General features: G+C 45.8%; 1 protein-coding gene across 1 annotated transcript in view; it reads right to left on the bottom strand.

The window, feature by feature from the left end:
• Window positions 1-5,151: 5,151 nt before the first annotated feature.
• The window catches only part of LOC310818818 (cadherin-18-like), a gene marked incomplete at its 5' end in the record, with an annotated part of 31,385 nt that continues 25,490 nt past the window's right edge, over window positions 5,152-11,046 (bottom strand). The window contains 2 exons of the mRNA XM_083689864.1: window positions 5,152-5,741; window positions 6,688-6,969. Coding sequence (XP_083545990.1) covers window positions 5,200-5,741; window positions 6,688-6,969 — 824 coding nt within the window. The 3' untranslated portion in view covers window positions 5,152-5,199. The remainder of the gene's footprint in view (window positions 5,742-6,687; window positions 6,970-11,046) is intronic.

Here is an 11,046-nt window from a genome sequence, read left to right as displayed (position 1 = left end):
ATATATCTCTAAACCCCCCTAAACCCCCCTGAGGGATGCATACTGAACAGAACCAAACATGCTAAGACTGTAATGGCGCAGTAACACACAAGCAGCAGTACTGTAGGCTACAGACAGGTGTGTGGAACCTCAACATCTATATATATATTATGCATGTATGCACCTGTGATGTGTCAGGTGCGTACGTGCATGACAGCTGGTCTGCCACCTATCAAATGGCACGTCACACACCGCCAGAACTGACTTAGAGTGTCTTGCCTGAACCGAGCTCGCTTCAAGTGTTCTGATTCATGTGGGTAGAGTACGTAGTGAACGTCTATACTGCGTATCATAACTGTTTTGATGTTTTAATAGGAGTTGTTCCTGCTTCTTCAACACACAGTTACACAACCTGTGTAGGAGTGTCCCTGTGCCCGTCTCTGGTGGTAATTACCCCCTGGTGTCTGTAGAGAGCCACTGGTCTGTAGTGCTTCATCCACAGCCCTTTAATGACGGGGCAATTATCGAACTCATTATTTAATAATAAAAGTAGTCGTGTTGAACAAGAGCATGAAGAATCTCTCAGCCTTCTGAGCTTTGCTGCAGGTGGAACGCAAGCAGTCAAACGTGCAAATGTGAGTGCGAGCGTGTGCGTGTGCGTGTGCGTGTGCATGTGTGTGCATGCACATTCCTCATCATCTGTGTGTGTGTGTGTGCTGTAGGAGGTCATCAATGTTTGATCCCCCAATCTGTTTAATGCTGGGAGGGGGGGGGGGGGGGGGGAATCAAATGTGTGTGACATTCTACAAATCAGCCATGGGAACTTCTGTAGTTCCACTCTAACTAATCAATCTCACATGCAGTAGGCAAGGATAGGCAGAAGGAAGGAGAGACATTCCTCATGGAAGCACGGCAGTAATTTAGTAACCTTGTCCCCAGGCTATTGAGCACAGGGCATTTAGAAGCCTGGAATAACAACGACTCAAACCTGGCCTTAGTGGGAGTGACTATACTGAGTACTTAGTTTTTGTCATTATTTGATTTCAAGCGAATCACAGGACTGCGAGACAGAAATGTATGGTGCGCAAGCACTGGGGGGGAGGTGTTGTGGGAGATGATTGGTTTGTAGATTAGCCAGTGGCTAGCCAATGGCTATGCAGATTGTACCGGCCCTTGTATTGTAAGTGAAGGCCAAGTGTGCTGCGTTGGGCTACCAGACATTCACATTTTTACATTTACATTTTAGACATTTAGCAGACGCCTTTATCCAAAGCGACTTACAACAGGTACATTTGTCTAAGTGAATCATCTATACATCAGTCACCGTAAGAAAAACAAATCTATGCTAGGACCAGGGGCTATTGGCAGACCTTCTGAGCATTTGGGTGGAAGTGTCTGGGAAGGAGATGTGGAGAGGAGAGGTAATCTAAAAGCAGCAGTATTCTAGCGCCGTAGCCTGTACTGTTGCTCCAAAGCGAAGCGAAGTAAACAAAAATTAAAGTCCCATACGCGAACAGGATGAAAAACATGGAGTACTCCATCAACTCAAACTAGGACAGCAAGGCCAATACATATTTGGTACCATAGGACGGTTTGTAAACAAACAGTGGCTGTGAGCTTGGTTATTCCGAGTTCTCTCTGTATACGCCAACTACACACACTGTGTTTAGGCCCCCCCGGGCACTGTGGGGCCCCCGAGTGAAAAAAACAACAACAAAAACAACCTTTTTTTTTTCAGGGGAGGTAAAGTAAATGTGTTGGTTGTCACTCAGAAACTTACATTTTAGCAATTCCCCTACTTATAACAAAATATTTGTCTCTTTTAAAAAGCAACCGAAGACTTTTCTTAAGCCTGGCTTTTAATAAGCCAGCCCTTTATACAGAGCCTTCGGGAAGTATTCAGACTCCTTCACTTTTTCCACATTTTGTTGTGTTGTAGACTCAATTTAAAATGGATTAAATGAAAAGAAATTTCCATCAATCCACACACAATACCCCGGAATGACAAAGAGAAATAAGGTTTTTAGAAATCAGTCTATGACATCCTAATCTACACAGTGTGTAATTGATTCCTATGCAAATCAGAGACGCTGTAAAAACAACAATATTCATTCCAATATTACATGAACTATTATCCTTGCATTAAGATGGAGTCAATTCAACTGATTGAGTGATTTACTGATGACATTTTTGCATTTTAGCTCATTTTAAGAGGGTCTGAATACTTACTGTATGTACATGAGGTATTTTTGTATTTCAATTTGAATACATTTACTGAAATTTCTAAAAACGTGTTTTCGCTTTGTCATTCTGGGGTACTGTGTGTGGATTGATGGCAAATTCTTTTCATTAAATCCATTTTAAATTGAGTCACACAACAAAAATTACACAACAAAATGTGGAAAAAGTGAAGGGGTCTGAATACTTTTCCGAAGCCACTGTATTATTGTATCCTATCATTTGTGTTAATTTATTTAAATGTCGATATTGTAGGCCTACACAGTATCCGATTGTTCCTATGATGTTTTTTGTTTAATGCCATTTCATAAAAATGGTCTTACACCTGTTGCATGGTGGGTGGGTTTGGGGGAGGGGGGCGTGCGGGGGGGGGGGGGGGGGGGGGCTGTTTTGCTTAGGGCCACGTAATAGGTTAAGCCGTCCCTGGTCACTCGGTAATTAAACTGATGGAATCTTATGCAACAATGACTAGAGCTGGTCGCAACAGAAAGGCTGGATCACAGGCTTAATGGAATTATACACGACGGAAAAAGACCAAAGGTACAAATGTTACAGAAATAATTATGTTTACTAATTAAGTGTCAGTCTCTTGAATGCCAATTAAGATAACATTAGTTGTTAAATTCCGCTTTATGGATTCAAGACTTCTGGAGAGAGAGAGAGACAGAGAGACAGAGAGACAGAGAGACATACAGACAGAGAGACATACAGACAGAGAGAGAGAGGATTAGTTCTTATCTTTCCCATTTAGATGGACATAAGCAAAATACTGGGAAATATTTTATTTATTTGTCATATGTGTTTTTTGCTCCCTCTGACAGTAATGAACGAAAATACAATACACACAATGCCTCACCCTAGGATGTCGACTATATTTACACTTCATTTATTTCCAGTAGGCGTTCACCAACCAACTTCAAAGTAAAATGGTCACAGTAATTGCTGTGTTTATGTCTATTTTGTCTGTGAAAAGGAAACTGGACAAGGAATCAAATTGTTTGTGGCCAAAAAGATGCTATTTATGGCTTACGGTTCGTCATTTATAGCGTTTGAACATCCTCCTGAAGATAGAAATGCAATTACATGGTAATGTATTATTCATAATTTCACTGTGGACCGTAATGGCTCAGAGCAAGGTGATTATCTTTACTGGGGTCACCGTTGTTTTGAAAAGACTAAGTATACAAAATCCTCCCTTATTACTCCTTGGATGAATAAAGAATAAAGCCTATGGGTTTTCTGTGAAGGGTATGACAGGATGTTTGGGTTATATTCGTACCATCTAATTGAAATTCAAAGAAGCGATAGAACCACGATCTATGTATTTGCTTTTCATTTCAATATGAATATCAATATAAAAAAAAACAAATGATATAAAACATGTCACTCACTGAAATTGATGTTTTCTAGGGTTAATATCATTCCGGAGTTATGTGCATCATAAGGAAATGAAACTATGATTAATTTATTATGGGCTTCTAAGAAATAGTTTGGTGTAATTTAAATCGCAGTCCTGTCCACATCCCCTTTATTAAGGGCATTAAAGGGTGTTTTTATGATATCTTTTTGATGGTTTATTTATCTAGATCTGGTCGTGCACGGTTGGATCAAGCTGGAGTGGGAACCTTTTCACAACTGATTTATAAATCCCAGGGAAGGAATTAAAGGTAGCACACCAAAGCATCATAAGGGTTATGGCAGAGACAGACGTTTGCAGTATTTTGGTTATGGCTAGAAAGTACGGTATATGGCTACCGTTGTGATCCCGAAATCCACTCACGTTTGGCTCTGAGAGTTTGACTTTGCTTGCCTGACAGACTGAAAGCTATCACAGCTTCACAAGTTTTACCTCAAAATCAAGTCACTGCCACTTGTGAACTTACTTATCGTTAGCTGTCACTATGATAATTATAGAAGAGTAACATATGTTCCCCGCTCGATGCACCAAAGGTTTGTCGAGGTAAACACAGACAAAGTAACGATAGTAGCCGCAATCCATTAGAAGCCAATTATCATCCACAAATGGTGGAGTTGTTACCCAATTAAAACTTCCTGTGCTCTTCTGAAGCACTGACTTGCTGTTTGGGGAATGTAAATTAAGATAGGGAAAAATAAGCTTGAAAAACAGTGTCAGGTTATACTTTCAGACTGAGGAGTCAGCCAGCATCTTGAGCTGCTAGATACTTACCATCCTTGCTAATAGGTAGATGCTAAATGGGATCCTTGGGATCATGACCCTAATCAGTGGAGGTTGATGGAGGTAGAAATCAGAGGACGGGCTCACTGTAATGCATGGAACGGAATGGGGAATGGTATCAAACACGTCTTTCTCATTCTGTTCCATGCATTACAATGAGCCGTCCTTCGATTTCTACCTCCACCAGCCTCCCCTGACCCTTAGCGCAACCCTAACTCTTACCCTTACCTTAACCCTAACCCTAACCCTAACCCTAACCCTAACCGTTTTAAATCTCCAATTCAATGGGGTGACGTCAGAGTCTGGCCATCCCAAGGATCCCAGTTAGCATGTACTATTGTGGTACCAGATGTAGAAGGAATACTCGGTGTATAGAATCGTGGATAGGGTGTAGGACTGTGGTTACCACAGTGGTACCCTGGACGGATCGCATATAACTCCAGAGGGACTGAATACCATGAAACATGACACGTGACTTGCTTTCAGTGATCACTTATCTGAAACCATTCGACTTTATTGATCAATAAAAAATATACGTACACTAGGGAAAATAGTCTCCTCTTTTGTTCTTTTTTTTGTATTTTTAACCAACGTCATCAATGTAATTTTCATTTCATTGATTTTCTCAAAAATCTTAATACTCTCCTCCATGTGTAGAGTCCAGTGAAAAAGACAGATAATCCACAACAAAACAGAACAACTTGTACAACTCATAGACCTTTTCTCTGCATGGATAGTAAGTAAACAGGACGCAGAAGGAGGGTGACATTTAGTCAGCCAGACCACTAGGGGCTCTGTTCTGTCCCAGGCTCTCCAAACAGCCTAGCCAGGGTGTGTCCCTCCACCTCCCATTCCTCTAGGTCCTCGATAGTCAGTTCAGGCAGTGCTGTGGCCAGCCCCAGGGAGCTGATGGACCCCGTCAAGGACCCCCGGCCCTCGTACGCGTACGTCTGGAGGGAGTCGTAGGGCGGTCCTTTGGTGTCCCTGTCCGCCACCACCACTCTCTGTTTGATGACATCGTGGATCATCTCCTCCCCGTCCAGCACCAGGGACGACAGGCTCCGCCCGGGCCCGCACGCCACCAGCCACCCCTCGGATCCAAGCCTCGCCCCCAGTCCCTCAAGCTCCGCCTCTCGCCGCCGGAGCCGCCTCTGTTCCGCGGCCTCGGGGTTCCGCAGCGCGGCGATGTCGAAGGCCTCCGTGTCCTCCTCCCCGCCCCCTTCGTCGTCATAGGTCACCACGTTCTCCCGGACGTCCTCCTCAGACAGGATCAGCGGCTCCTTCTTCCCCTTCTTACTCCGCAGGATGACGAAGAGAACCACGATGGCTGGAGAAAGGGAGGGAGGGGGAGGGAGAGAGGGAGGGAGAGGGAGGGAAGGACGGAGTGAGGAAGAGATAGGGGGGGAGAGGGAGAGAGAGAGAGAGAGGAAGGGAGAGCGAGGGGAGGAGGGAGGGAGGGAGGGAGAGGGGGGGAGAGAGAGGTTGGGAGGGAGAGAGAGAGACAGAGACGGAGAGAGAAACAGCGGGAGGGAGGCGGTTGGGAACAACTCCGTTTATTTTCTTCCACAGGAGAACGGAATTACAACACACTCTACTTCTCCCAACCACGGGCAACGTGACCATATAAGGAAGATGGGGAAGATGGCGCAATGTGACCGATGGCCAAACCAGAGCTTGTCTGTTACACTGAGTTTAATACAGAGTAAATATCTTGTCTCCCCGCAGTCATCCCTTCCACACACCGCTGTCTATCATGTGTTACTCGGACCGCCTGGAGGTCAGAGAGTGGGAGATGGCAAGATATGGTGTCGCATAGAATGTGGCAGATACAGGATTGGAACCCCCCCCCCCCTCCCCACACAGCTAGGGACAATGTGTAGCCAGAAGTCACTCGCTGTAACCTCGACCAATCCTCAGCAGCATGGGTCCAATTGTAGCTGCAGGAGTGGGGAGGCTCTGAGGACACTCTGAACCCTCCTTCCTCCCATGGAAGCCACTTATGAGAGAGACCTGTGAGAGCAGAAACTGCTATACTCCTCCGGTTGTAGGAGTCAGTAGAGCAGCACACACACACACATACACACACAAAGACAGACAGACAGGCGCGCTCACGCACACACACACACACACACACACACACATACAGTACACACACACAAACGCTGCAAAGACACGTACACACACATACACACACAAAGACAGACAGACAGGCGCGCGCACACACACACACACACACACACACACACACACACACACACACACACCTCTCTTACCCAGCAGTATGACGATACAGAGCAGTATAGCTATGAAAGCCCCGGTGCTGAGTCCTGCGGTGGAGAGGAAGGCTTCGGCTCGACAGGCTCGGACCCTGCTGCTGCCGCTGGTGCTGCTGCTGCTGCTGCTGCTCCTCAGACACACACACACCCTCAGCGTCAGGGTGGTGGTGCTGCTCAGTACGGGCTCTCCTCCGTCCCACACCACCACAGGGAGATGGTACGCCTCCTGCTCCGCCCGGCTGAACTGGCGCCGCCGCGCCACGATGCTCGCCGTGTTATCTGGAACGACAGTTGAGAGTTTGTTAAAACCTTGCTGGAGTTGTGTTGTGTTTTTGTTGTTGTCTTTTTTGTGTGTGTGTGTGTGGGGGGGGGGGTTCAAGGGATGTTGGAGATGTTGTGTTGTGTTTTTTTGTTGTCTTTTGTGTGTGTGTGGGGGGGGGGGGGTTCAAGGGATGTTGGAAATGTTGTGTTGTGTTTGGAAGAGGATGGGAATAGGGTTTCATGAAATAGTCATGGGCTGTATGAACATGTTCCCTGTTCGCAGACTGTTTTCCATAAAACTAAATAACAAAGAGAAAGTGAACTGAGCTGAACCTGACACGATTCTGCTATTGTGGGACGCGTCAGTGGAGGCCAGGAGACCAAGTACAGAGCACTGGTGGACAGTTTTGTTGAGTGGTGTGAGCAGAACCACCTGCTACTCAACATCAGCAAGACAAAGGAGATGGTGGTGGACTTTAGAAGGACTAGGGTCCCCCTGTCTCCTGTTTTCATCCAGGGAGAGGACGTGGAGGTGGTCCAGAGCTACATGTACCTGGGGGTGCACCTGGACAATAAACTGGACTGGACAGGTAACACAGATGGGGCCAGAGTCGGCTCTTTCTCCTGAGGAGGCTCAGGTCCTTTGGCATGTGCAGGACGTTGCTGAACATGTTCTACCAGTCAATGGTGGCCAGTGCAGTGCTGTATGCGGTGGTATTCTGGGGGAGGGGGGGCAGCATCAAGGAAGGTGACACCAAGAGGCTGAACAAGCTTATTAGGAAAGTTGGACAAGGCTAAATCTAAAAAAGGGTACCAATTAACTCTGTTGAGTGGGCTTGTGTGTGGAGCAGCAGGGCTGGAGAGGGGAGAGAGAGAGAGTGTTAATAATGTCTGAAGGAGTAAGGCACCAGTCACTATCTGAGGCTGTGATCTCATTAGGCAATCCTAAGTTATAATCTTCACAAATCAATGGCTGTATATCGTTCATTTAAAACTCCAAAATTGTACTTACCACTAACAGATGTCCCTTTGAATGTACAAAAGAGGAAATGATTTGTGGCTTGGAAACCATACATACTCTTGCTGCTCCACATGCAAGCCCACACACCAATGTTAATTGGCACCCTTTTTTAGATTTGGTCTAGTCTTAGTCATGTTGACTGAAATAGCCTCAGGTTTTAGTCACATTTGTGTCATTTATAGGATAATGTATGATAATGATTTCCTAGTGATTGCCGTAATGACGAAAACGAAGGGCCGTTTTAATAGGCTTAATGCTGTTGTTTCATTGTCATCGTCACCTTTGTCCTGCGTACGGTCCTTCACCCAGAATAAACTAAAACCACGGACGTACATAGCCTTGTCCGAGCCACATATTCTACTGCGTAACATCCTTTCGCGTGATTCTCTTCAGCCAAATTGGCAGACAAGCATGTTACTCTGCAGCAGACTGAGCGTCTCACAGCTGAACAGGCCACATAAGAGCAGCACTAATTGCAAAAACAAACAAACTCTGCGTTTGAGAGGATCAGCCTCAGCAAGGCACTGCACAGATTCGCTGATATTGATCGCACAATCGGTGGTTAGCTTTTTACAGCAGGTGATTTGTAAATCAGTCCTGATTCTGCGCGGCGCCTTTGCTCAAATCAAACCGATTGTTTTTTTTTCATTTTTTTTAAAATATGTTTTTAGGGCATTTCTGCTTTATTGGGATAGAGACAGTAGAGATTGACAGGAAGGATGGGTGAGAGAGAGAGAGGAGGGATGACATGCAAGATAGGTCGAGGGCCGGAATCGAATGAGGAACCTTGCAATTACGTGGTATGAACATCAGTGTGCTACGCCACTAAGCACCCCCTCACTCACTGTCTTTAGATTGGTTTTATTGTTCCCCGCTGGTTTGTGGGTGGGTGCAAATGCTTTCTTCTCCAGTGGAAACTTTGCATTCGGTCGTGTTTGAATCGACATGCTAAGTGCAGGGAGCCCTTGTTTCCATAGGGAGCGAGCGCGTCAAAGACTGTTTTTTGCCAGGCAGAGGTGGGGTGGTCATGACTTGTAGATGACTTGTGCATAGTGCATTTTCCACCAATAACAGCATTGCAACGTTGCAATGAGAAAGTCTTACAATTCTGCTTCTCCATTCAGTCCGATTTTAGTCACCGGGATAATTCAGTCTTGTCTAGTTTCTGTCAACCAAAGTTCAAAAATGATTTTCGTTTAGTTGAAGGTTTTTCTTACCATCTCATCGGCTGTCATCTCAGCTTCTGACACAAAAAAAACAGGTGTTTGACAAGTATTTGCGCCATTACTTCCGTTGACAAAATGAACACTGACACACACACACACACACACACACACACACACACACACACACACACACACACTCACACACAAACACTCACACGCACGCACGCACACACACACACACACACACACACACACACACACACACACACACACACACTCACACACACACACTCACTCACACACAAACACTCACACGCACGCACGCACGCACGCACGCACGCACGCACGCACGCACGCACACACACACACACACTCACACACTCACACACACACTCACACTCACACTCACACACACACAGACACACACACAGATGCTACTGCAGCTTTTCTCATTCTGGAGTGGTTCCAGCACATTTTCATTTCCACAGCCTCCAGCTACACATTGGTATGCACAATCACGGCCTGCATCTTCACAATGCAGATTTGTTTTCCCTCAGGAGAGCAGAGCCATGATAAAGCATGTCACCCAGGATGGTAAGAGACAAGGGAGTGTGTGTGTGTGTGTGTGTGTGTGTGTGTGTGTGTGTGTGTGTGTGTGTGTGTGTGTGTGTGTGTGTGTGTGTGTGTGTGTGTGTTTGTATGTGAGGTCAGGTATGTGTGTGTGTCTGCATGCGCACATAACTGTGTGTGAGAGTATGTGTGTATGTGTTTGTGCCTGCCTATACGTGTGTGTGTGTGTGTGTGTGTGTGTGTGTGTGTGTGTGTGTGTGTGTAGGCCTGGTGTGGGTCAACCCCTTCCATCCTTGTGGTGCTCAAATGCGTCAACAAATGCACCCCAGTGTGGCACATAGGTAGAAACACTACAGGAGGGGGCTCCATTAATTTCCATAGCATTATACTGGCAGGCACAGGCCCCCGGCCCAACAGGCTGACAGTCAACATCCATTACTGTAACATGCTCACAGGGGGTGGGGCCTCACAGGTAAACAAGCGTGAATAATATCTTTCACTCTCAACTGGGAGACAATATACCAGCTCCTAATAACAGAAACTTCAGTAGAGGAAATGCAGAAAAGCATTCTGACTGTATCTTTCTCTACCAAAAGGATGCCATTTTAATCCTGGTCTCTGCGTAGGCATACCTCCAAATCGTATTGTTCTCATGCCCACCCAAGCCAGATCTCACGACGATCTGGCTTGGATGGAACCTTGACGGAGCGATGGGAGAATGTGCTCACAATTTCATTGGATGTTACATTCCAAGAACCCTCCCCCCACATGCCTGCAGATGACTGCTTGTAGTTTATGTGCGCCATCCTGACTCTTTCCTGACCAGGTACGACTATTTTGCAGCGAGTTATTTTGTAGCTAGATGCTAGCTTGCAACATTGAAGAAAATGGAAGAAAACCTGAAGGAAAAGCGTAATTCTAAGTTTTGCCTGAAGTGTGCTCTGTACACAGCATCTAGTCAATGAAGGCATTAAAGTAGGCATTTGATTGGTTTGACATGTGGGGAGGCACCACTCATTTCAAACGGGTTTACACCCCTTTGTAGCTACTTTCTGTGCAGGATTTCACCAAGCTTTCAGAACTAGGAAAGTCTGGTCGCAGCCAGGTTATTTTAATCCCACCCACTTGGAATGTAGTTCAAGTAATGGAGATCTGTACCATGTGTGCATGCAAGCTCGCAACACGATTATGGTGTTGTTGTTGTTGTTGTTGTTGTTGTTGTTGTTGTTGTTGTTGTTGTTGTTGTTGTCTGTTGTCTGCTGAAGCACTGGTAGCTACAGTGTCTATTGAACATGTGTGCGTATCAACATGTCTCAAGAGCAAACCAACCACTATAGC

Source organism: Argentina silus (assembly GCF_951799395.1).
Source record: "Argentina silus genome assembly, chromosome: 18".
NCBI lineage: Eukaryota > Metazoa > Chordata > Actinopteri > Argentiniformes > Argentinidae > Argentina > Argentina silus.
Note: the sequence above shows the minus strand (reverse complement) of the source record. Positions and strands in the feature narration are given on the sequence as shown.